Source organism: Zymoseptoria tritici, chromosome 7 (assembly GCF_000219625.1).
Source record: "Zymoseptoria tritici IPO323 chromosome 7, whole genome shotgun sequence".
Taxonomy (NCBI): Eukaryota; Fungi; Ascomycota; class Dothideomycetes; order Mycosphaerellales; family Mycosphaerellaceae; genus Zymoseptoria; species Zymoseptoria tritici.
Genome location: NC_018212.1, coordinates 843,987 through 868,815, shown reverse-complemented (window position 1 = coordinate 868,815; position 24,829 = coordinate 843,987). Strand labels below are relative to the sequence as shown.

Here is a 24,829-nt window from a genome sequence, read left to right as displayed (position 1 = left end):
CGGTCAGACGTGCGCCATCGAGCCCCATCCCTGTCTCTTTCAGAGAGCTTTCGACGGTTCCACGGCCTGGCATTGGCTCTGGCTTCGACAACCTTTCCAAAAGGCAGACACTGATACGCTGATGACTGCATGGAGACGAGGCTGTGCTTCGTAACAGGTCCGAAGGCAAGCGGAAGTTCTGCTATCCGAGAATCGCAGTCGAGATGGAGTAGAAATTTACGATGAACGAGGAGATGGAGGAAGAAGGCAGGAAGACAATCGCGCTACTCATGCCTCAGGCACGTATTTTCGCTTACATAAGATACGGCTCCCTCGCCGTCCTTCCTTCGACTCAACCTCGAGTCGATTGCTCTTCCTTCAACCGTCCGTCGAGATCACACTCCCAACTGGGCTTTGGCCTATCGTTGATATCCTGGTCGAGTCGTCGTTATGGCCTTCAGCGCCTGCATAGCCATTGCCCAAGCGACCTTCGACCTGCCTATACAGGTCTAATCCCAAGCATGCCTACGTCGCCAAGCTGCTATTTCTCGCGGCATGCATTGCATTCTGGCCCAGCAGGACTGTACAGACCGAGAGCGACTACTCGGCGTGCATCCATGATGGCTCATTCGCAAGAGTGCTGCTCCATACGCCGCCGGGTCCCTCGCGTATTTGCATATTGGAAGGCATCTTATCGCGTGAACAGCTCGATCCAGGAGCTGCTGCGTCTTGGGTTCCATTCAATATCATGGCGAAGGATTTCTTGCCGGCTGAAGAAGGAAAAGGAAAGGCATATATATTGAAGTGTGAGTACATTGAGGCCCTCTCTGGCTTCTGGATCAGGTATATTATTTTCCTCTCATTCATATTTCCATCATGGTTCGACTCGGGCTTTCTCTGCTAGCGGCATGCTCGACCCTGCTGGGTATCAGTACTGCTGCGTTCAGCGCCGAGGAATATGAGTCCGGGGCTGCCCATGCTCACATCATGGGTATCAAAATGGTAGACTTACTCAATGGGCTAGCTTGACCGATGCACAAGGCTGACACCTCACTCTCAGGCTCAATGGGAAGCCGAGATGGAATCAGGCGCCATGGATAGCTCCAAGTATCCCGAGCTCGGCTACACTCCCTGTGAGAACGGATTCGTCGCCGGTGTGCCTGGAGACTTCAACAATACTTTCCAGTGCAACAACATTGACCTGTACCATTTCCTGCCGCACTCCATGCTCGGTAGCAACTCCAGTCGCGGCTCGTCGATGTGGGGTTGGACCTCTGAATGCGGCAGAGAATTTGTCGCTATCGGACAGTATGATGGTACTGCGTTTGCCGAGATCCTTCCAGAGGGCAAGATTTCGTATCTTGGACGTCTGCCGCCGTATGATGGTGTGGGCTCCAACTGGCGGGAGATTCGCATCCTTCGTGACTATGCTGTCATCGGGTCTGAAGCCATCCACCATGGAGTTGCATTCTTTGACATGTACGTATTGAAACGGCTGCCTTTATGACCTCGTCACTGACCTCTCATCCAGGAAGAAACTGCTCGACCTCGATCCGGCCACGCCAAAGAACTTCACACAAGATGACCTCACCGCTCACTGGGACGAGCTGCCAGTTGGACGGACTCACAACATCGTCGTGAACAACGAGCTGAACTATGCGATTGCCTGCGGATCCGTTGGTGGCAACGAAACCGTCCGAGTTCGAGCAGCAGATCTCCCATGCAAAGGTGGACTCATCTTCCTCGACACAACTGATCCGGAGAACGTCTTCAGTCCGGGATGTGCTGCGGGTGACGGCTACGTTCACGACGCTGAGTGTCTCGTCTATCGAGGTCCTGATGAGCGTTACTTCGGTCGTGACATCTGCTATGGTAAGTTGTTCTCGTTCGTCTCTTGCCACAGACACATGCTGACTCTGCCACTCTACAGCCTACAATGAAGACTCCCTCACCATCTACGACGTCACCGACAAAACCGGTAACGTCACAAACATCATCTCCCGAACATCCTACCCCGGCGTCGAATACGCTCACCAAGGCGCCGTCAACAACGCAACCTGGCAAGAATACCTCTTCCTCGACGATGAGTTCGACGAGCGCGATGCCAAAGTCGGTCCCATGACCCAAGGCCTGCCCACAACCCACATCCTCGACATCCGCGACCTCGAAAATCCGCACTACGCCGGCCACTTCGCGGGACGCAAACGTTCCATCGACCACAACCAGTACGTCTACGACAACTACCTCTACCAATCCAACTACGGCAACGGCCTCAATGTCTGGGATATCAGCTCTGTGACATCCGATCCGTCTGGCAATAGCGTCTGCGAGGCGGGATTCCTGGACATCTATCCTGAAGACGACGAGGCCGAAGGTGGTGGTATCGTGCAGTTCGCGGGATCCTGGCACTCCTATGCTGGCTTCAAGTCTGGGTTCATCTTCGTACATACCATCGAGCGCGGCTCTTTTCTGGTCAAGATGAAGAGTAAGGAGTGTCCAAAGCCGGCGGTGTGCGAGTCGGATCAGTGTTTGGTGTCGATGCGAGCGAGTAGTATTGAAGGACGGCTGGAGCAGAGTAGCGAGTTTTGTGCGAGTTGGATGCTGAGGCAGAGGGATGAGGAGGGATTGATCCCGGAGTACGCTAAGGAGGGTTGTGGGAGTGGGGATGTTGTTGCGGCGGTTAGTAGTGCTTGTGCTTGTGTGCCGACTCCTGCGGTGCCGGAGTTGCCCAGGACTACGACGAGAGGGCCGGTGCCGACTGTTCTGCCGCAGTAGGCGGGCCGCAGTAGGCGGAGTGAAGGAGGGAGGCAGAGGGGATTATGGCGGACGAACTGGACGCTTCGAGTTGAGAAGTGTGTTCAGCTGACGATTGATACTCGAGGAGGTCCTAAAGTGATTGGGATGGCAATCTTGAAAAACTTGAAATTCATCTCAGATCTCTCAATCTACATCTCTCCTGCATGGCGATCTGGCGTTCAGTATCCGACATGATCAATGTGAGCGTCTCAATATCGAATTCTCTGTCCGAACGAACGAGTCCATAGTGAGCGTATATCCATGCTTAGGGTTACTTCGTTCGTAGGGTTAAGTGTGGTCACATTTAGGGTTCGACCGAGGCGGCATTAAGCTCCGTTCTCCAACCTCCACCCTCCACCCTGACGACCAGCCACCGCGCAAGTCAACAAAACGTCCCGACCACCACCAATACACCCACCGTTGAAACCTCCCTCCCGCGCAAACGTCCAATGTAGACTCCAACGTCGTCTCACCCTACACAAGAAGAAGGACACATAAAATGCCTTACCGCAAAACAACAACCACAACCCGGAATCGTCGACCGAACTACATCCCGGCCCCACCACCTCCAGCTGGAGGAAGCCATGGCCACTCCATCTTCGGCTACTGGGTGCCGCTCGTCACAATCGGAACACTCGCCGTGGGCGGGCTAGCAGCTTGGGCATGGTCGGAACGATCTGACGAGGACGAATATCCCGAGGACAAACCGCAACGACCGTCGAACGCGAGTGGTGGAGGTGTATACGGTCCTCCTCCAGGGGCCGAGCCGACGGGTATACTGCCCCATCAGCGACCCCAAAGCGGACCTGCGACAGTCGGAGCGGAAGGATATGGAGCTGGAGGAGCAGCGAGCACATTCTACGGAGGAGGAGCTTCGACATCGACAGAACAATCGCGAAACGTAGAGCAGCAGCGCACAGATGCGACGTTTCTGGGTCGCATGAGTGGTGTGATTAGGAGGACACCGAGTCCGCAGCAATTCTTCGATACTGCGTCGCGACAGGTTGCTGCGGCGGGTGCGGCGGCGGGAGCGGCGTTGAGCAGTATCATCGAGGTGGAGAGTAATCATGGCGATCGGGCGGAGGAAGTGGTGATGAACGCGAGGAGGGAGGAACGGGATGGATTCAGCGACCATGAACGGTGGAGTGAAGAGGCGGATGATCGACAGCGGACGGGCAAGAGTGGGAAAGCGAAGCGTACTGTCGCCGTGGTGTTGAGCGCGGACTTCGATCCTCGCGAGGAGGCGGACGATGCGGATTTCTACACCGAACACGCTGTAAGTCATACCATACCCTCATCCACCCCTTTCAACATAACTAACACTGCACTCTCCTCACAGTCCATCCTCTCCCACCTCCCACCCCACCACGACCCCTCAACAACCGAACTCTTCATCCTAATCTACAGCCCCAACCTGAAGTCCCTGCCGTCCCTCCCCTCCACCCTCGGCGACTCCTCCTACTCCGCCATCTCCACCCCCGCTCTCACACCAGGCTCCGAGGGGTCCCCCTCGTCAGACCACTTCGACGCGCTATACACCCAAGCTCTCTCCCTCGTCACGCACCCGACGCAGATCATGCCCTTCACCACTCCCCAGGGATACATCTCCATGCTGCGCCATCTCGCGCCGCAAATCGTCTATGTTTCGGATGTCCTCGCTGGCAAAGAGGGGGAGATTGTAAGTGAATTGAAGGGCTGGGTGGGACATACTGTGCTTGTGGTGGGGGATGGGGGACATGGAGGGTTGGCGGATACAACGGACGAGGACGAGGGCGGGCAAGGGAAAGAGCAGAGGTGGTGGGAAAGGAGTGCGATGGTGGGACTGGGGAAGGAGATGGAGGTTGTGGATGCGGCGAGGGTGGGGGATGATTGGGGGAGGAGGGTGAGGGGGAGGGAATAAGTGTGGATGAATGGATAGATGTGAGAGAGATACTCCAGCGTCTCTCTGTTCGTTTGGTGGAGGACATGTGGTGGGCATTTTATGTATCCGGCATTTTATGTATCCGGCAGTAATTAGTTCACTTTTGCGATCAGGAATGACATGAATGATGGCTCTTCAAAGGGCGAGATCTCGCTTCAGACTTTCATTTTGTGGCAGCTTGCGCTGGTATGAGGTTCGACGCATGCGCTCTTGCGCGTTCTCGACTGCCGGGTCTCTGATCAGCGGACATTCGACACCCACCGAGCCCTCAAAGTCCCCAAACAACAACCCGCCCATCCACACCCGCCGTACTAATCTTCGTAACCTGCCCACTCCCACCACCTTCATACGCCCGCACACTGTTGACAGTATTCTGATGCACCGTCCTCAACTTGGTGTCATCCACATTCCCTCCGCTCCGTCCCTTCAGATCCATCGACCTGAACATGTTCAACGCGCTCTCTTCTTTCGCCGGACCACCAGCTCCAGCACTGCTCTTCTCCAACGAACCCGTCAATTTCCAGCCGCCTACATCCCCACTGAATCTGTACACCTCGCAGTCATATCCTGCACACACGATCTCCGACTCGCTGATCCAGAGCATGTCCGCGAACGGCAGGAGCTGGGTCGCGATGCTGATGACAGCTTGAGGCGGCTGTTCGGGAGCGGAGGGGTAGACGACCGTGATACTGCTGTCGTGGGCCGTAAAGGCCAGTGCGTTTCCTGAAGGTGAGAAGGCTACGCTATGCACCCACCCAGCGGTGGAGTTGAGGTACTCCCCACAAACGGTGTTGAACGGTAGTCTCTCACCCCACGCCGAGGGCTCCGGTCTCTCGTCGTTGCCCTTGATGAACGAGGACAGGACTCTCGCGTGTCCGTCTGTGGATCCCGCGGCCAGGAGGACAGAGTTGGGATGCCATGCTACCGAAGTGACGGTGCTGCGGAGCGGCTTCTTGAGGTGTTTCGAAACCCACCAGTCGTTCTCCTCTTCAAAGTAGCAGATGGCGATGATCCGAGCTCCACTCCCCACGGCGAACTTGGTCTCGCTTGGACTCCATCTCACACATGTCGCCGCACGATTGATTCTCAACAAGACGAGTGTGGGTTTCCACTGTCCAGTCGCAGAAGGTTCCCAGACGTAGGCATTGCGGTCTTGAGAGCAGGTTACGATGCGGCCGGAGTTGGGAGCAATATCTACGCCCGTGACGGTCTTGTCGTGGCCGCGGAGTTCGTCGGCGAGTTTGAAGCCGCTGCCTGTGGAGGCGTAGAGTTCCACGGCGTTGTCGCGGGTTACGGCGAGGGTGGAGTGGTCGGCGGAGAAGGAGTGGTCGGAGATGGGGGCGTGGAAGAGGTGGTGGACTTGTGGGGAGGCCATGGTGAAGAAGTCGACAGGAGGGGTGAGGTCTCTACTGTCTTGGAAGAGTGAATGGAAAAGAAGATGCAGAACACGCGGACTTGAAGGAGGGACGACGTAGTAAGGTGGGGCCGATCGCTGTATGCTTGGCGCTGGCTGGAAAGCTTCAAAGTTCCAATGCGCGACAACTTTTGATCGCATGTACATCTAAAAACCTCTTTTCCCTCCCGCCTCAACAACGACACCCACCATGGCCGCAAACGCCTCAGCACCAGGCACCGAAGCCCGCCTCACTCCCAACCAATCCCTTTACATCCAAAACCTGCCCGAAAAACTCCAAAAATCCGACCTCAAACGAAACCTCTACATGCTCTTCTCAACTTACGGACCCGTAATCGACATCACCGCACTGAAAACTCCAAAGATGCGCGGACAAGCACATATTCTGTTCCGCGATATCAATAGCGCGCAGCTGGCTATGCGAAACCTGAATAATATGGAGTTCTTTGGACGAGAGATGGTGAGTTCGCTCTGCAAGGAGCGCATGGAGGTGAATGGTAGATGCTAATGATACGCAGAGAATCGCATACGCCAAGTCCCGCTCCCAAACGATTGCGAAGCTCACGGGAACATTTGTCGATCCGAAACTCGCGGCCGCGAAAGAGAGTGCTGCAGCCACCGCGGCGGAGAAAGTTGCTTCGAACACTAGTGCGCTACCTCCACCGCCTGGATCGTTGCCTGTTCCGCCGAGCGGACTGCCACCTCCGCCGGGATTGCCGACAGCGACGAATGGAGGCGCGGAGAATGTGCCTAGTCCGGCGGCGGGGATTAAGAGGCGGAGAGAAGAGGACGAGGATGAGGAGGGGGATGCGGCTATGGAGGAGGACAGTGGCGAGGAGATGGAGATGAGTGATGGGGATGATTGAGGTGGTGGATGAGATGCGAAGGCAACACCACATGGGAGCTCAAGATGAGAGAAGACGCGAGCATTGGCAGCATCCATGCAGCCTGCACCGGACATTGTGGAGCGTGTAGGTATTTGACCAAAAGTCCGGCTTTTGCCTCACCAATTTCTAACACATCCTCACGCTATTAGAGCCTTCCTGCGCTGCATGCAAAAAAACTTGCAGCAAGACCAACGCAGGCCGTCTCTGCGCGGCTTTCGATAACATCAGGGACGGATCTGAGTGTTCTCCGTCCTTCGACTGGCACGACTGAGCGCCTCATTCGCAATCCCACTATCAATCGCCCTCGCAACCTCAACCGGCACTCTCAACCCCACAGATCCTCCTACGATGCCAAACCACTTCATCAAATACTCCATCTCCCTACCTTTCCACTCGCCCTCCTTTTCGCTTTCGTCGCTACCCATCATTCCCGTCATAGCCTCCTGCGTCAAACAAGGATGCACAAACCAACACACGAATCCTCGGAGCGGGTGTTCCGTTCTGCTCAGAGCGCCCATTGGACCAACACTGTCCAACTGGGATCGATAAGCCGCCGGCACGAGTAGGTCGTACAACTCTTCCATCGCGGGCTGTGGGGCAATCTGTGAGTGGGATGAGAGTTTGCTGGGTGCGAGGTAGAGGTAGAGCACGGGCACGAGGTAGGTTGGCGAATGGATGATCTCGTAGGTTACGAGTTGTCCTTGCGTGGGGCTTGATGCGGTGGAGGGTGAGAGAAGGGACTCGGGATCGAGTTCTTCGAGGATGGGTTCATCGAACTGTGGTGCTGCTTCTTGCGAGTGCTGAGTTGATGAAAATCGTGGGTTGAGGCGTCGATGAATGCGGAGGAAGGGTACGGCGCCGACTTGTAGCTGTTGGTCCATGAGCTTCACTGTCGGGATACCAGTGGCCCGTTGGGAGATATACCTGCTTTGCTACGGCTACATCATCCCATTCTGTTGATGTCTCGAGGGACTTCCAAGTACGGTCGAGAGTTGTGATTGCTTTTGTGAAGCTCTCCACGGAGATGGACATTTTCTCAGGCCATCGAATCGATCAAAGGTCTCTTGTACTGAACACTCAACAATCAATATTTCTTATCGATAACGAACATCAGTCGAAGTTGGGCAGCACGTGAACAAGGAGTCGGGCTCCTTTGTCCATGATCTATTTTCCGCCCAAGCATCCCGCCAGCGAATGACATTCCGTTCCTCCAAAATAGCTAACACGTTTCAGGGCTGGCGCGGAGTTCTTCGTCATACTCATCACATGCACATCATGATGGACTCATATTTCTCCCTCTGCCTCTCTCCTTCTTCCATTTCACGACATCCTTTTCATTCTTTTTCTGACTCCCTGCTGGAAGTAGATAGTTAGCTTACCACAGTATACGCCTACGAATCCAACGTCAAGAAAGAAAGAAAGAAATCCCCATTCCGCTCGCCTATTGAGATTTGACCCCGCCCCCGAGCTGCACGCACAAAGGACGATTTGGAGATTACTACTTACCTCACTGGCGCGAATAGACAGCATCTCTGCTCTTTGCAGCACTCTACACTTGACGGATCTTGCTTGACGAGTCGAAGGAAGGAGACTACTGCCTTACATTGCGAGAAAGCAGCGACTCAGCAGTACAGAGACTCGCACTGCACTATTCACTGCCGTGCCTGCCTTTGAGCTCCGCTTTGTGCATATCTACTACCTCGCGTTCTCGGAAACCAGTCTCCAACGTGTTGGAAGACATCTACAACGACACCGAGCGACTTCTTGAGTGCTTATGTACGGCCCACTCCTGGTCCACAACTGCTCAACCTGCAACTATAACACGACCGTCGATCCCACGTCCACAGTCTGGATTGAACGACACACCTGCAACTACGTAAGGAAGCCACAAACCTTTCCTCTCACCTCCTTCGACTGACCTTCCTCCACAGTGCGGCACCACTTCCTGCGGCGCACAATCAAGCGACCAAAGCAACCACGTTACCATGGATTCCCACCAACAAGACGAACTCGCCGCGCTCTTCGCGCAGAGCATGCACGTCTCCTTCGCACCACCCCAACAGACCGCCGTTGTCCAGCAAGAAGTCATCATCGAGTCCCTCCCTCAACAAACCTTCGACGAGAAAACTCCAATCACCTACATCTCCGCCCACTACACGCATTCCACTCACCTCGCTCCCACCAACCACTCCTCCCCGTCAACTAGCCCTCCTCCACCCTACGCCTCCCCATTCCCACCAGCCATGCAAGACACGCAAACCATGCCCGAAGCAATGGCCCAAACTCTCCTCCAACACTCCATTGACCCGGCAACCCTCCTCCCCTCGCAAATACACCTCTTCCTCCACGCGGACTATGAGCAGCGCTTGAGGCTGCTGGAGTTGTGGCGTATATCCCCACCCTCCTACGCAGTTGACCAAGCGCGGTATGAGCAGACCACGATCGAAGCGGAGGAGAGGCAAGCGAAAATGAGGTTCGAGGAGCACCTGAGAGAGCAGGCGAAGGCGTTTCAGCAGCTCCAGAAACATTCCGAGGAAGTGGCGGAGGTGGAGCCGTATATCGTCAACGGGTATGATGCGGATCAATCGAAGCATAGTGTTGATCCGGTATATGCGGCCACAGCGATGCAGGATCAGTATGGGAGGTACGAGCAGATGCGGTGTCATGCGGATTGGGAGAGGATGAATGGTGGGGATGACGAGATGGTGATGTGAGGGATTTGGTTGGAGAGCATTCTGGAGGAGCTATGCACTTGAGCTGGTTTCCTATGTTTTGCATTTGTTGGAGTTTGGGAATCTTGGTTGGATACAGGTCGTAGCGATCGTTGAGCATTTCTCTTTTGTGTGGGCAGATTGGAAGAGAGGTGCATCATGATTTCGTGGTTCTTGATACCCCGTGCAGCGGATCGAATGAGTAGTGCTTCGGATCGATGAGTGTAGCGGCGTCGTAGCGTGTTCGGTTTCATGTGCTTTCTTCAAATGCTCTGTCAAGTTGAGAAAAGGCCTTCAGCGTGTGTTCAACGCCATCTATCGTCGGAAGAGAACGGTATTGCACGTGCAAATATATGCCATCTGTGCTGAATGGAGCTTCATGCCGAGCTTCACCCGCAAGGCAGAGAGAGATGACGTGCCTCGTCACTTTTCTCCGACACGCGTGAATGCGATCAAGCTCTTCTCTCCTTCATCGCCTGACTCTCTCTCTCACGACACGCATCACCCTCTTCGATCTTTGCATCCTGTCCAGCCTTGATCACACCATTGCTTGTACATCAAGGTACAACGGCACTGCACCGGTATTTTCACCGCAACAACACGGCGATCACCAGCCCCGCGCTCCACCACTCCACCAACCTCATTGACGAGAGCTTCATTCAAGATCCACAGCTTCGCCGCCGCAATTCTCCTGGATCGCACAGCCTTATTCAGCCTACTGATACCTACGACTGCTCCTGCGATCTGCACAAACCCTCACCACCGCCACGATGGACGAGCAGATTGGGACGTTTTGCGCCTTCACCGACGCCACGCCAGAGCAGGCCCAGCGCTTCCTCGCTCTGACGGAGAGCAATGTCGAGCAAGCAGTGGAGCTGTTCTACAGCAGTCCAGATCTCGGTGCCGCACCCGCAGCAGCACCTCCAGCACGCGCTCCCGCACCACAGACCTCAAATTCCAACGCACCGATAACCATCGACGATGATGACGATGAGATGGACGATTTTGAAGAAGACGATGTGCAGGAGACGGGAAGCCGTGCGGTACCACAGGCGGGACACTCAGTAGAAGACGATGAAGCGATGGCACGGCGATTACAAGAGGAGATGTACGGTGCGAGAGGTGGTGGGAGTGCAGGAGGAGCTGGCATGGGTTACGACGAAGACGGCGTGCGCGCACCCATGGCGGCGAGGACAGAGACTCTCATCGGTCCAGGGAGCAGCGATTGGCGGACAGACCCAAACGAGATGAATGCCGCCATTGCACAGCAGCTCATGAACCGCCACCAACGCCGCGCCGCACCCGGCATATTCAACCAGCGCGAGTCCCGCTCGATCTGGGCAAACGACGACCCTACAAATCCTGCCGTTCACAATGAAGTCCTCTCCCGCGCAACAGGTGGAGCATCAGATCAAACATCGAAAGCCAATCTTCTCGCCGAACTCTTCCGCCCTCCCTTCGACCTCATCTCCCAACAACCCTTCTCCGCCGCACGCGATGATGGCAAAGAGAACGAGAAATGGATCATCGTTAACGTCCAAGATCCCTCCATCTTCGACTGCCAGGTCCTCAACCGCGACATCTGGAAGAATCAGTCCATCCGTGACACCATCAAGGAACACTTCATCTTTCTACAATACAACAAAGACGACCCGCGCGGACAGGAGTACGTCAACTACTACTTCAGCAACATGCGCGACTCGGAGGATGCGTACCCACACATTGCAATCGTCGATCCGCGGACAGGAGAGCAGGTCAAGACATGGTCTGGCTCACCTGGTCCGAAACCCGCTGACTTCCTGATGGACCTGCACGAGTTTCTTGATAGATACAGTCTTAAGATGACGAAGAAGAATCCCGTGCAGACGAAGCGGAAAGAAGCAAAGAAGGACGTCACGCGCATGAGCGAGGAGGAGCAGCTGGAGTTGGCCCTGCAAGCTAGCATGGCGAATGGCTCGACTTCCGGACCGAAAGATGAAGACCCCGACGCGCTGACCAAGTCCATCAACGATTTGTCCAACGGGAAGGGCAAAGCTCCCGCAACCGCCGACTCAGCAATGGACGTCGACGAGCCCTCCGCATCATCCTCGAAACCTCCCAAGCAGGACACACCTTTCTCCCTCATCTCCTCCACTTCTCCGCATGAGGAACCCACCGACCCCGCCACGACCGCGAGGATCCAATTCCGCCACAGTGGAGGACGTGTGGTGCGGCGATTCAATCTCGACGATCCGGTGAGGAGGATTTACGAGTGGTTGAAGGCGTCGCCGTTGGAGGGCAAGGATGGAGTGAAGTTTGAGATGGTCAGTGGAGGGAAGAATTTGATTGAGATGCTGGACTCGACGGTCAAGGAGGCGGGTCTGAGTGGTGGGACGGTCATGGTGGAGTATGTTGAGGAGGAGGAGTAGTGTGAGGGAGAGCGGTGAGCGGGCGGAGGAGAGAGGAGGATGAGAGAGCATGAGGACGGTAGAGGTGAAGGATGTGGTAATTTTTGTTGTCATGCATAGCGATGGGCAGATGTGGCTTTTCTCCCTGTCGTGGAGGGAGAGCGATCTCGGTGGACCGCTTTTGAAGCAAGCGCGATCAGCATAGATGAGAGTAGATGAAGTACAGGTCTTTCTGCTCAGATTGAATCTTGAGGTACGAATGAACATTCCAATCGATTCCTCTTCTTGTCCCCTCAGGCACACGCGGACTCGGTCAAATCCAGGGTCCAGTGCCAGCCCAGCCCTACGAAAAACGCCGCCGATCTCACCTGCAGCTTCAACCGAGATGCCCATGCCTTGCACTTCCCAGCGGTGTATTGAGGTGCGTACTGCTGCTGTTTCTGCCACCACCCTGATCCATACCTCGACTCGTTCCTCTTCTCGCAGCTATACCCTGTCACACAACATCAACAGCAGACTTCGCTTGTCGTCACCGCTACAGCCGCATCGAAACGAGCTCGCCAACAAGCGAACTTCCACGAGCTGCTCCGTACGGACCAACACCACATCTCGTCCACCGCTCAACGGAGCTCGACCACGCCCATCTCCCACGACCACCACACCGACCATCCTCTCCTCAATACCTCCTCAACCGCGCAATATGGCTTCCCAAGCAACCCACACGAAAAAGCACAAGGTCGCCGTAATCGGCTCAGGGAACTGGGGCACAACAATCGCCAAAGTCATCGCCGAAAGCGTCGTCGAGAACCCCGATCTCTTCGAACCAGAAATACAGATGTGGATGTTTGAAGAGGAGGTCTCGATCCCGAAAGACAGCAAACACTACTCCTCCTCCTCCGAGCTGTCCACGAAACCCCAAAAACTCACACATCTCACCAACACCCTCCATGAAAACATCAAATACCTTCCCAACATCGCCATTCCCAAAAACATCATCGCCAACCCGGACCTCTCTTCCACCGTCAAGGATGCGACGATATTGATCTTCAACCTCCCCCACCAATTCATCTCCCGCATATGCTCCGACCTCCAAGGGAAAATCGTCCCTTACGCCCGCGGCATCTCCTGCATCAAAGGCGTCTCCGTCTCCGACGCGGGCTGCGAACTCTTCTCCGAATCCATAGGTTCGAAGCTGGGTATCTACTGCGGCGCACTCTCCGGAGCCAACATTGCCACCGAAGTCGCGCTGGAGAAATTCTCCGAAACGACGGTAGCCTACGATCCACCTGAGATGGACTCCCGCGCCAACTCCCGCTCTGCATCACCTTCTTCCCGTGGAAAAGCAGACGTCTCCATTCCCGATGGCCAACGCGCGACCCTCGCACCCGTGCCGAAGGAATTACCCCCTCTCACCCACGGCAACATCAAAAAGCTCTTCCACCGCCCCTACTTCCACGTCCGCCTCGTGCACGACGTCGCGGGCGTGTCTCTCGGCGGCGCACTCAAAAACATCGTCGCTCTCGCCGCGGGTTTCGTCGACGGTCTCGGTTGGGGCGACAATGCTAAAGCGGCGGTGATGCGGGTCGGAATGCTGGAGCAGGTGAAATTCGGCAAACAATTTTTCGGGGGTTCCGTGCGGACGGAGACGTTTACCGAGGAGAGTTGTGGGGTGGCGGATATGATTACGAGTTGTAGCGGGGGTAGGAATTTTCGTTGTGCGAAGATGTCAGTGGTGGAGGGGGTGGCTATTGGGGAGGTGGAGGAGAGGGAGTTGAATGGGCAGAAATTGCAGGGGACGAGTACAGCGTATGAGGTGAATAGCTTTTTGAAGGCGCAAGGGTGTGAGAAGGAGTATCCGCTTTTTACGGCGGTTTATGAGATTTTGGAGGGGAAGAGGAAGCCGGAGGAGATTCCGAGGTTGATTGAGAGGGGGGATGAGTAGGTCACATGGTTTGCGGAGGTGGTAGGTATGAGTGCTTTCTGGCTGACTGGTTTATTTTTCTTCGCGTAGGGAGCAGAGGTCCAAGGATGGGAAGGCGAGACTATAGAATGGAAGGGCTAGAGGAACTCGAAACTGCACGTCCGCGTTGACGGAGGCAGAGATCAGAATGGCTGGCAAGATCGATCATTGTTGGGTCAGCGGCTGAGTGGGAACAGAGCAGAATTGCAGAGAAGTGCCACGCCTTTGAGAAATCAGGAACGCCTCGAGGAATCAGAGCTCGAGAGATAGACGTTTGTGTGAAATGGACGATACCTAGATTTGAAGCTACAGGATTCATGGCTCAGATCCTCTGACTTGATTGAGAATATGGATTGGCTGAAGGCGCAGTTTTGATGCAAACGAGATATAGAGACGCACGAGATTCATCTGTAAGGAACGACCTGTCTCGTTTTGAACGTTCTACGCCCAAGCGCCTTTGACGCATTGCAGCGAGATCTCGGCGGAGACATATGTCGGAGCAGGTCAGATGTGCCAGTGTGTAGGTTGACCGCGGGAGCTCCTGGCTATACACACACGCACAGTGTGCATTACGATCACATGCGCGCAGTCTCCGGAAGAATAGGGGCCTCGGTGGTGAGGTACTTCCTGATGATTGACTGATTTCTTGGATTACCTTACCTACCAAATGCTCTCGATGATGCATTATACTTCTCGGCTGTCGTGCATCGCAGTCGGCGTATATCTTAGGCGTCGTACATTGCAGCCGTTGTAGATCTCAGCCGTCGTACATCGCAGTCGTTATAGATCTCAGTCGTCGTAGATCTCGGCCGTCGTACATCTCAGCCGTGGCTTGGGCAATGTGTCCCAAAACGAACATGAACGAATAGCCGCGAGTCGTCCCCAGAACTCTGGGGCTGAGTACTTCTCGAGACGATCGATAAGGTCATTCAGATAAAGTGGTGGAAAACAGCTGTTCATTAAAGTGCTGTTGTGACGATTGTGTCGTACTTGAGCATGATGCATTATTGAGCAAGCGGTTCAGCCAATCCTCGATCTCGACGGCCTTCCGCGATGATTCGTTCAACGTGGCGGGGTCGTGCAACTGGCATATTCCCTGTACGGGCTGTGTTGGCCGCCGGGTTCCGGGCGCATGCGTTCGGCGTGTCGCGACTGGGATTCAAGTGGTGCTTGCTATTGACGGGGATTACTATTGGGAGGGAGGTTGTCGTCATTGATTTGGATGGGACTCGACGACTCGACTCCGTGAAAGCCTCCCCGTCATCGAGATGCTGCCACGGTGTCTATTGTGCTGCGAAGTAGCGTGGATAGTGGCGAATATTTCATATCGAATGGACAAAGAAGAGGCTTTCCCCCAATATATTGAAAAGGCGGAAGTTTTGGTGGAGGTGGATCACTTGAAAAGAGTGGAACGCGTGGATCAATCCCGCAGACCCTGGTCAACCTGCTCTCTTTGCAGCCGGTGATCGCCGGGTGGCACTAAACCCAGTCAGGGCAAAGGACAATTCGCAAGAGTCAAGGCGCATGATAATACCACAAGACCCAAGGGACCCCCCTCTCTTCCTGGCTACCTCTGCGACATCATTTCCACCTCCACCGTCGACGACACTTCCCGCCGTGCGACGAGGTCTTCGCCGTCACCGCCACGATGGGTCTTGGAGTTCTGGAAGACACCGTCCTGCGGCATGTCCCAGGTGAGTACACTGAGCACTCATGATTGACGCGCACGAGCGGGAGGAATGCGATGGCGATTTGCGACACTTTGCGTTGGGCTGGACCGAGTGTTGTTGTACAGTCGCTAACCATACTTTCTCCTCCTCACAGGTACCGCCACGCTCGACGACTTCGATCCAGCCAACCAGCTCCGTGGCAATCCCAATGTCAAGCGCACCAAGGACGGCATCATTCTCGTGCCGCAACCGAGCGACGACCCTAATGATCCTTTGGTATGGACATGCAATCGCAAGAGCAGGAACAGCAGTACATCGGGCTAATACAACATCATCCAGAACTGGCCCCTCTGGCGCCGCGACATCATCACCGGCGTCCTCTGCCTCCTCTCCGTCCTCGCCGCCACCCTCTCCCCGCTCCTCGCCGCCAACTCCGTCTCCCTCATCCTCTACTTCAACCAATGTGACAACCCTCCCTGCGCCAAACGAAATCACTACTCCATCGACGATGTCGCCTTACTCACCGGCTACCACCTCATGGGCGTCGGCCTCGCGGGTTTCTTCTTCGTCGCCTCCGCTCGCGTCTGGGGAAAACGCCACCTCTACATCTTGGGATGTGTCACCATCATCTTCTCCTCCGCGTGGGGTGGATCTGCGAATCGGAATTACAACAGTCTGATGGCGGCCAGAGCGTTGCAGGGGGTGGGACTGGCGCCGTTTGAGGCGTTGGTGAATGTCAGCGTGGGAGATCTGTACTTTGTGCATGAGCGGGGCAAGCGCATGGCGTTGACGAACTTTTCGCTGTTTGGGAGTGCATTTCTAACACCTGTGATTGTGGGGAAAATGAGCGAGATGATGGGCTGGCAGTGGTCATTTTACTTCATCGCCATCTTCATGGCGGTGGCATTACCCCTGGTCATCCTCTTCTGCCCGGAGACGGCGTACGTCCGCGACTCGGGCCTCGAAACGGACACGGCGTGGGATCGCGTGGGGAACAAGCACAACCGTTCGGACTCGAGCCATGAGTTGAGAGACACCTACGCTCCGGAGAAGAACGGCGGCCAGCAATCCACCTCCAACTCGATTGATAACAACGACCTCTCCGCGACCGGAACGCCAGAGACGCAAAACGACAAGACTCCCAACATCGAAGCTCAAGGAAACAACATCCACGTCCCCGTCACGACCTTCCACTTCATCACCCGCCGCAACATCCACCCCTTCTCCGGCCGCAAAACGAACGAATCCTTCTTCAAACTCCTCCTCCGTCCCTTTCCCCTTTTCTTCCACCCCTCCTTCTTTTGGGCCTGCCTCATCCAAGGCGCCATGATCGGCTGGACCGTCTTCATCGGAATCGTGCTCGCTGCTATCATGATCGGCGCGCCGCTCTTCTTCAACGAAGTCCAGACGGGTTACATGTACACGGGGGCCTTCATCGGTGCCATCCTCGGCTTCATCCTCTCCGGCCTGCTCTCCGACTGGTCCGCCAAGTACCTCACCCGATTAAACAACGGAATCTACGAACCCGAATTCCGAATGGTTCTCGTCATCCCACAGTTGATCTTCGGATGTATAGGACTCTTCATGTTCGGCTGGACGGCGGACAATACAGTCAAATACGGCTGGTTCTGGCCGGCGTTCTTTTTCGCGCTGGAAGTCATGGGCATGGTGATTGGAGCAGTGGCGTCGGCACTTTACATCGTCGACGCGCATCGGGATCTCGCGATTGAAGGGTTTACGTGTCTGTTGGTGTTCAAGAATATCTTCTCCTTTGGACTGACATTTAGTGGGTTGGGATGGTTACGGCAGGGGATTTGGAGGGTTTTCTGGCCGGTGGGGATCGTGCAGGCTCTGATTTGTTTGTCGACGATTTTCATGTGTGAGTATTTCGATCCTGATCCTCAAGGGGAGTGAAAAGGGCGGAGTGAATTTTTTGCTGACGACTTTGATCTTACAGATGTGTTTGGCAAGAAGAACCGCTCGTTCTTCGCACGGCATGATCTCATTGAGATTTTTGGACTGAAGTGATGGACGGAGAGAGCGTCCTCCTTTTCTCTCAACGACACATGGCGTGTCCCTGACATTTTCCTTTGGATTGCATTTGGGGGGAATTATACCACCGCTACATTGAAGATTTCGCCCTCTCTCTCTCTTATCTAGATCTAATGCAAAATCTACGTCTGAGCGGGAATCTTCTTTAGTCTGTTAGATAGGCCGCAACGTGCACTCGCCTTAGGACGAAGAGTAATGTCTAATGTCATCACCATACCTGGTACCTTGTGATTGAAGACAGGCGGAACGGAAAGTTTGTTGAATGCCTGAGGCCGCAATAATATGACTAAATTGTACACCTTGCCGTCCTTCAGGGCACTTCTCGACGACTCAATGATTCAGCGCACGGGCATGGTCAGTGAACTCTGCCGTGGCCGCCATCCTTACCACCGCGGCTCTCCTGGCAGGCCACTGCCTCCCTACCATCTTATTTCGCGCGGGACATCTCAAGCACGCCGGCAAATCGTCTTCAGTATTCCTTGGCGATGTTCTCTTTGCGCGACTTCTGTTGGGCGTCTTGTCCATCCATCTTCAGCGCTGGTTCACCGGATCCCGCGAGATCAATCCTTGGCTGAATTCGTGCTGGAGCTTGCTGGTGGTGTCATTTGCCTGTATGGATGGACACATTGGCGTGTAGGGTTGTGTTCGGCCCACGGAATTTTGGAGAAAGGAAATATTCACACATGGACGCCAGCAACCCCTTCACAAATCAACACGGCACTCGACTGCTCGAGATCTTTCCGGGATCTGCCTTGCCGAATAGTTGCCGATCTCACGGTCGGCACACGAGACAGGTCCGCCATATCTAATTCGATAGGATACGAGACACCGGAGACTCTCCCGTTCATTCTACTAATCCGGCTTGTACATACAACACTTTGATCTCCCTCAACTTGCCGCTTCATTCATTCGCTCGCTTCTTTCGCTCGCTTACCATCTGCTCTCGTCGCCCATTTAGCCATGCATCTCCTACGTCTAGGAGCCACAATCGGCGGCCTCGCTCTCGTAAGCGCCGAGCCCGGCAATCCGTTCAAACATCTCGGCTCGGATCTTCTCCACGCAGTAGAGAAGAAATTCAACACGTCCTCATTGGACGCTTGCACCGAATTGCTCAAATTGAAGAAGGAGTCCTCCAAGAGCGACGTCGTCTTCTTGCCCTTCACCACGGACAACGCACACTACCTCCTCTCGTCCAGCCATGCCTCCGCTTGCGTATATACGCCTCACACCGCGCAAGATTTGGCCGGCGCGATCAAGATCATCGCAAAGCATCGCACGCCGTTTGCGGTTGAATGTTCCGGTCATGCTTCGAACCCAGGCTTCTCGTCGACGGCTGGAATTCATATCTCCATGCATGGCTTCCAGGACGTGACCGTGTCGGGAGATAACTCGTATGTGGACATTGGAGGCGGGATCAGCTGGGCTGATGTATTCGAGAAGCTGGACAGCTCGACGGTGAATGTCCTCGGTGGTCGTGTTCCCGGACCAGGGATTGGAGGGTTCCTCACCGGCGGTGGAGGGTACTCCTGGCTCACGAATCAGTACGGTCTCACTGGCGACACATTGATTTCCGCAAGCATAGTGCTGCCCGACGGCACAATCACCGAAGCCTCGGAGACGTCCAGCAGCGACCTCTTCTGGGCGATCAAAGGCGGTGGCAACCAATTCGGTGTCATCTACAACTTCCGACTCAAAGCCTTCCCTCGTCCCCCACAAATCTACGGCGGCTTGAAGTTCTTCGCGGGACCGCCCAGCCAGGAGGTGCTCGACGCCATCGCCGACTTCTCCAACAACGTCAAGGATCCCAAAGCGTCCATCATCCCGACCGTCAACTGGGTGCTTGGTGTACCCTTTACCACCGTCGTAAGTCCGAACTTGCCGTACCACAATCCCATCGAAAACTGACATTCACCTCAACAGCTCGCATACTACGACGGCATCCCCGAAGGCGACCCCTTCTCCATGTTCAACGCCACCTCCAACTACAAAAAGCAGTCCTTCAACGAATTCATCAAGAGCCAAAGCATATCCAGGTTGGCAGGTAACCAGCGAGGCGCCTTCAACACCGCCAGCTTGCAGAAAATCACGCCCAATGTCTTGGCGCAGGTCAAGAACCAGTCGGAATTTTGGAGTCGCAAAGCGCCCGCGCACGCTGGGACGTTCCTCAGTATTGACGTTGAGCCGTTTGAGCCGTACTCGCAGTACGCGAAAGATGCGGCGTGGCGGCATGAGAAGAATGTAAGTCGTCACTCCCTGGTAGAAGGCGTGGCACAACCCGCTTGTCTCCCGCTGTTGTGTTTTGCAGAGACAGCTAACATTCACCAGGAACTCCCCCTCTACCTCTTCTTCGGCTGGCAAAACCCCCTCGAAGACGACTTTTGGCGCGCTGCTCTGCTCGAATCCTGCGAAATGATCGCCAACGCGGCGCGGCAAGAAGGTCAGCAAATCGACGACATGCTGTTGTATCCGAATTATGCGTTGAACGAAATTCCGTCGGAGAGGTTGTTTGGTGCGGAGAATTTGGCGAGGTTGAGGGAGTTGAAGGGGAAGTGGGATCCGAATAATGTCATGGGGTTGACGAAGTATTTTAGCTTTGAGTAGGTAGAAATGGGAAGGGGAGGCGTCGACAGGGTAAGGTTTTGCTTGTGTTGATTCTTCTTCTTCTTTCAACGCGATGCTTCCTCGGATATCGAAATGACAGTGGTTAGCAGGAAGACTGAGCAAAGAATGTCCATCGTGTTAGCAACGAGTCCCCCTTTCGAGACATCTCCTTCGCTATCGAGGCTAGTCAAGCACACATATCTCGTCACCAAGCTCGCTTTCGATTACGAGAGTCCACATCGATACGTAGAGGAAATGCATATGATCATAAGGTCAGCCTCTCTATTCCAAGCAAATCTGGAGGACGTAGGTACACCAAATTTGCTCAGTCTGGCTGCCGCTACCTCATCAGGCACGGTCGTGATACGCACTCCAATATCTCGTCCGTAACCTCACATCTCCAAAGCCAATTTTCATCAGTTGTGATCGTCACCTCCACCTCCGCTTCCACACTGCCCCAAACTGGCTCGCAGTCCCACAATAAATAGCCGTCCAAGCTTGTTCCCTGCGCGGAGCGATCGTGACATACCCAGTCCACGTACCCCCCGTGGGTGAGCTTGACGCAGTGCGTCCCACAGACAGCGTCGTTCTGACTGCGAAGGTACCACATCGATCGCGCCAGCGATGGTCTCCAGTTTCGCCGTTGTGTCGCAGTTGTTGCTTGCCCGTGGCGTAGGTCGACCAAGGTGACGTTGTCGACGTGGCCGTTGTGCGTCGAGCAGTCGTGGGAGTCGGAGGCGCTCTTGAACGAAACGCCGATCTGGGTGCCGATCATGGCTACCGCTCCGCCGATGGCGAGACACACACGCCGGAGCGCGCGGGATCTCTGATGCAGTAGTTGACGTTCTTGCGGGCCTCGAGGGGGAGAGCTGGATCCTCGTTGGTCAAGTCGACTGGAGGGCCGGTTGGAATGCCGTCGGTGATGTCCATGGAGGCAAAGTGGTCGGGAGATTTCATGCCCATGGTGAATTCGGAGGAAGGCATGGCGATGGCTTTGGCCCTCTGGTAAGCCAGGGCGGAGATGGCGAAGATGGAAGCGCTAGAGGGACGCATGATTGCAAGTCTGGACAAGGCTGTGGGAATCGACTGTATGATTGTCTGTTGGCGTGATGGACCGAGTTGAATGTTGGCCTTGTCTTATACATCCTCTTGACTCGTCTCCTTGACCAGCTGGTAGGACGGATCGAGCGGCATGGCACGAGGGATTCGACATCATTGGATTGAAGGATCTCTTCATCTTCTTGCGCTGTCTGTCAATGAGCGCGGTGCTAGGATAAAGTATGACATGGCGATCCGTCAACAGACGGGCAAGCGTAAGGGTCCGGAGGTTCATGCCAGAGATCGTTGGTCGAATTGAAAGACACGGCGGCACCCTGTAGCCGTGAGTCTGGAGTCGAGTTGTCAGAACACCTCGCCGGTAGACAAGGGAGTCTCAAGAGACTAGACCGGCAACAGGGACACGCGTTTTGACAGCATCTCTCCGGAGTGGACCCCAAGTGACTCGCCATCATATTCTTCGACATTTGGGCAAGAGAAGGAGCTCAGCGCGGCTTTGGCCGATCCTTTGGTATCAAAGCATGACGTTCGGAGCCTGGACCAGCAATGGATGGTACCTAGATTCGCATTTCCGTAAGCGGAAAGAGATGTCAGATCGACAAACAGCACGTTGAAGCCACGAGTGGTCGAGGAGAGAATTTCCCGCCCTCGGGAATGCTCGTATAGGTGTGCTGCCCTGCCGATCGCTGAGATAGCATAGAAGCGTACTTCTCTTCGGACGTCATCCGTAGCCAAGCCGGATACAAGTGGTTATACGCTTCTACTTCGCTGAAGAATCTCGGCATGTAGACCGTAGCGAAGTAGGGTCCGTGGGTGAAGCTTGGAGTTGGGAGAAGCTCTGTCTGTGATCGGCATCTAAGACATCTTTAGCTTCACCGCATCCAAAGTTACCCAAGACCTGTGAACTTGAAGAAGCATTGCGTTCGACTTTGTCTTTGAGCCCGCCCTCTTTCCATAGCAGAACGCGGAGGACTGCGCAAGAAAGGCACGGGACACCTGATTCCCTCAGGAGCAGACAGATCCCGTTCATCCAGTTTTTTGGGAATTCGAATCCATCAATGCGAAGTCTCGCAGCCGGTCACCTTACGATCGATCAATCACCATTTCAGCTCGACGGACACGATGCCACCCAATACCTCGCAACGGGATCGTCCTTCAACCTGGCAAGGCGGCCTGATCATTCTGGCATGCGTCTTGCTCACCCAATTCGGCGATCACTTCACCGGCACGCCTCTTCCCCAGCGACTCACAAGCCTATACATGTTCGCCGCCTGCTTCTACTGCATCCGCGCCGGACAGGATCCCGCACTGACGCCTTTGGACCGTTTCGAGGTGTTCGTCATCATTGCCACGGGAATCGCTGCTCAGCTTGTATGCCTGCATACGGGTAGCGTCTGGATGGTACATCTCCACCACTTCGTGGCCACAGTCGTCCTGTACATTGGCGCAGCAAGGCCATTCGAGCGAGGATAGAACAACGGGCGAATCGTTCTGCCCGACCATACTGGTGGTATTTTGGAGCTGTCGGCTGTGGCGGTGGACGAAGACATTCGAGATACACCGCTAGCAAGAGAGCACTGGATGTATGGTTCGATGCATGACAGTTGATCGTCAATCTTACCTTCGACGGGATAAGACGAAGAAATGGAGGGGAAAGCACACCCGGCATGAACGTGGGAAAGGCGAGACGACTTGAGGTAGTTTTCATGCCTGAGGCAGCAATCGCAGACCTTGGAGAAGACCACGAAGCATGGCGTGAAGCCCGACAAGAGCTGAGGATGGTCCCAAGCCGCAGTGCTCGAGACACGGCATCAGCTCATCTCAAGAGCGCTATAGAGGCATGAGACATCGGCTTGAAACAATCTGTACAGTCCAGGTTGTTTCGAGCCGGAGTTTCAGCTAACGTACTCCAGGTTGTTCTCTATATGCGGCCGTGCGTTACACAATGACGCTTGGTATATAAATACATGTATGTAATATTCACATTGAAGGCCCAACTCGGCCGGGAAGCTGATTCCTGCTGGATGCTCTTGAGTGGAAAAGGGACAACCATGTCGTGTGTCAATCGACACACACTTCTGTCCTCCATCTCCTTCCCGCCAGCCACTCCATCCCCCATTATCGTATGAACATCTCTTCCCGGTTCCCGAGGTCTCCCCAGAGACTTCCTGTGTCGTTGGTATTACGGGTCTGTAGAGCCTCTCCCCCGATGCGCGCAGCAGTGTCTAGTATCCTGGATCACCAAGAGCTTTGATCTCCCCTGTGCAGACGCCTTTGTCACATTTCCCAGAAGGTGTCAGCCAGCCCCAGAGTTCTAACATTTCAGAGTCAGTAAATGTATAACTTATGATTTGGAGAAAAAGACTTGAACTCACCCATAGCCTCCCCATTGTCAAAGACCTGAGTCAAGTTTCCAGCCTGTTGAGTGTGTTAGCGACCACGAGACCGTAGCGCTCGTACGCCATGAGCACTTACCATTGTAGTCGAGCAGACGTCTCCTATGGCATTGCATTTGAGAGTGAACGGCGCCGCTGCTTGACCGTAGGAGTCCGTAGAAGCCCAGGCGTGGCCATCCTGAATCCAGCCTGAGATGGTGAGATTGCCCTCTACAGACGATGATCAGCGTACTGTCGATGGAAGCGCGAAGGGATAGCTGCCGCAAGCAAGACATACTGTAGTCCGCTCCATTGCCAAGAATGTCGGTGATGCCACCACTCAACGTGATGGTGCATTTGCTCGCTTTGTTGCAGAAGCACTCAACTGTGAGAGCTACGTTAGCCAACGATTCCATCGAAAAAGGACGGCGCACAATAGCAGCAACGTACCTATTCCAAGGAGAGGAGCCGTCACTTCGTTGAACGTACTACCCACGGCCGAGCCTGCAGGTCCTCTCATCACCTGAGGAAAGCTGGCGGAGCCCGGAGACTTCTGCTTCGAGATTCCCATTAGTCCGCTTGTCGTTGAAAACAGAGTGGATGAGAGGCTTGATACCAGTCCTGCTGTTGGAGCTGCGAAAGCAGAGAGAGTGATGACCGTGCTCAGCAAAGCGACAATGAGGCCAGAGCAGACCATCGCGAGGTAGAAGAGCCAAGGGCACGGGACAAGGTTCGACAGGGAGTCTCTGGGGAGAGAGAGTGCTGGAGGAGGGATGGAAGGGTGTGATGGACTGACAGGAAGGTCCGAGACCAATGCTGTTAGGTTGAGGAAAAGTACACCACACACGGGCAGGAAATTTCCCACGCTATATACAACCCCAACCTTGTTCTCTGATGAAACGGCCTGGTTGTTCTGAGCTTCTGGCCCCACGGCCGACTGACGTCTGCGCCTTCCCGGATGGCGCAAGTTCCGCGCATTGGAATCTTGGTATAGCGTGGTTCGATATGGAGTAGTGGCAG

The 24,829-nt window shown here is 54.9% G+C and overlaps 10 protein-coding genes across 10 annotated transcripts; 8 read left to right on the top strand and 2 right to left on the bottom strand.

The window, feature by feature from the left end:
* Window positions 1-855: 855 nt before the first annotated feature.
* On the top strand, window positions 856-2,754 carry MYCGRDRAFT_44587 (uncharacterized protein; the record flags this gene model as incomplete). Its single annotated transcript, XM_003851147.1, has 4 exons — window positions 856-981; window positions 1,040-1,458; window positions 1,511-1,851; window positions 1,910-2,754. The coding sequence occupies 4 exons, from the start codon at window positions 856-858 to the stop codon at window positions 2,752-2,754; spliced, it is 1,731 nt and encodes a 576-aa protein (XP_003851195.1).
* A 520-nt stretch (window positions 2,755-3,274) lies between these two features.
* MYCGRDRAFT_45149 (uncharacterized protein) lies at window positions 3,275-4,675 on the top strand (the record flags this gene model as incomplete). The annotated part of the gene is made up of 3 exons (XM_003851148.1): window positions 3,275-3,548; window positions 3,642-4,051; window positions 4,115-4,675. 3 exons carry the CDS (start codon window positions 3,275-3,277, stop codon window positions 4,673-4,675), a joined length of 1,245 nt encoding a protein of 414 aa, XP_003851196.1.
* A 152-nt stretch (window positions 4,676-4,827) lies between these two features.
* MYCGRDRAFT_110148 (uncharacterized protein) lies at window positions 4,828-6,098 on the bottom strand (the record flags this gene model as incomplete). The annotated part of the gene is made up of 1 exon (XM_003850617.1): window positions 4,828-6,098. One exon carries the CDS (start codon window positions 6,069-6,071, stop codon window positions 4,965-4,967), a length of 1,107 nt encoding a protein of 368 aa, XP_003850665.1.
* A 244-nt stretch (window positions 6,099-6,342) lies between these two features.
* Window positions 6,343-6,733, top strand: MYCGRDRAFT_30914 (uncharacterized protein; the record flags this gene model as incomplete). Its single annotated transcript, XM_003851149.1, has 2 exons — window positions 6,343-6,570; window positions 6,629-6,733. Coding segments are annotated over 2 exons (333 nt in total), but the record flags the coding sequence as incomplete, so codon positions are not given.
* Window positions 6,734-8,982: 2,249 nt separating this feature from the next.
* MYCGRDRAFT_94401 (uncharacterized protein) lies at window positions 8,983-9,711 on the top strand (the record flags this gene model as incomplete). The annotated part of the gene is made up of 1 exon (XM_003851150.1): window positions 8,983-9,711. One exon carries the CDS (start codon window positions 8,983-8,985, stop codon window positions 9,709-9,711), a length of 729 nt encoding a protein of 242 aa, XP_003851198.1.
* Window positions 9,712-10,184: 473 nt separating this feature from the next.
* MYCGRDRAFT_110147 (uncharacterized protein) lies at window positions 10,185-14,096 on the top strand (the record flags this gene model as incomplete). Its single annotated transcript, XM_003851151.1, has 2 exons — window positions 10,185-12,094; window positions 12,609-14,096. The coding sequence occupies 2 exons, from the start codon at window positions 10,479-10,481 to the stop codon at window positions 14,035-14,037; spliced, it is 3,045 nt and encodes a 1,014-aa protein (XP_003851199.1).
* Window positions 14,097-15,703: 1,607 nt separating this feature from the next.
* Window positions 15,704-17,753, top strand: MYCGRDRAFT_94399 (uncharacterized protein; the record flags this gene model as incomplete). Its single annotated transcript, XM_003851152.1, has 4 exons — window positions 15,704-15,749; window positions 15,880-16,001; window positions 16,065-17,604; window positions 17,683-17,753. 4 exons carry the CDS (start codon window positions 15,704-15,706, stop codon window positions 17,751-17,753), a joined length of 1,779 nt encoding a protein of 592 aa, XP_003851200.1.
* A 984-nt stretch (window positions 17,754-18,737) lies between these two features.
* On the top strand, window positions 18,738-20,378 carry MYCGRDRAFT_110145 (uncharacterized protein; the record flags this gene model as incomplete). Its single annotated transcript, XM_003851153.1, has 3 exons — window positions 18,738-19,640; window positions 19,698-20,015; window positions 20,103-20,378. The coding sequence occupies 3 exons, from the start codon at window positions 18,738-18,740 to the stop codon at window positions 20,376-20,378; spliced, it is 1,497 nt and encodes a 498-aa protein (XP_003851201.1).
* A 2,178-nt stretch (window positions 20,379-22,556) lies between these two features.
* MYCGRDRAFT_94397 (uncharacterized protein) lies at window positions 22,557-22,907 on the top strand (the record flags this gene model as incomplete). Its single annotated transcript, XM_003851154.1, has 1 exon — window positions 22,557-22,907. The coding sequence occupies one exon, from the start codon at window positions 22,557-22,559 to the stop codon at window positions 22,905-22,907; it is 351 nt and encodes a 116-aa protein (XP_003851202.1).
* Window positions 22,908-23,659: 752 nt separating this feature from the next.
* On the bottom strand, window positions 23,660-24,506 carry MYCGRDRAFT_94396 (uncharacterized protein; the record flags this gene model as incomplete). Its single annotated transcript, XM_003850616.1, has 5 exons — window positions 23,660-23,748; window positions 23,810-23,852; window positions 23,910-24,040; window positions 24,108-24,194; window positions 24,299-24,506. 5 exons carry the CDS (start codon window positions 24,504-24,506, stop codon window positions 23,660-23,662), a joined length of 558 nt encoding a protein of 185 aa, XP_003850664.1.
* Between the last annotated feature and the right edge of the window lie 323 nt (window positions 24,507-24,829).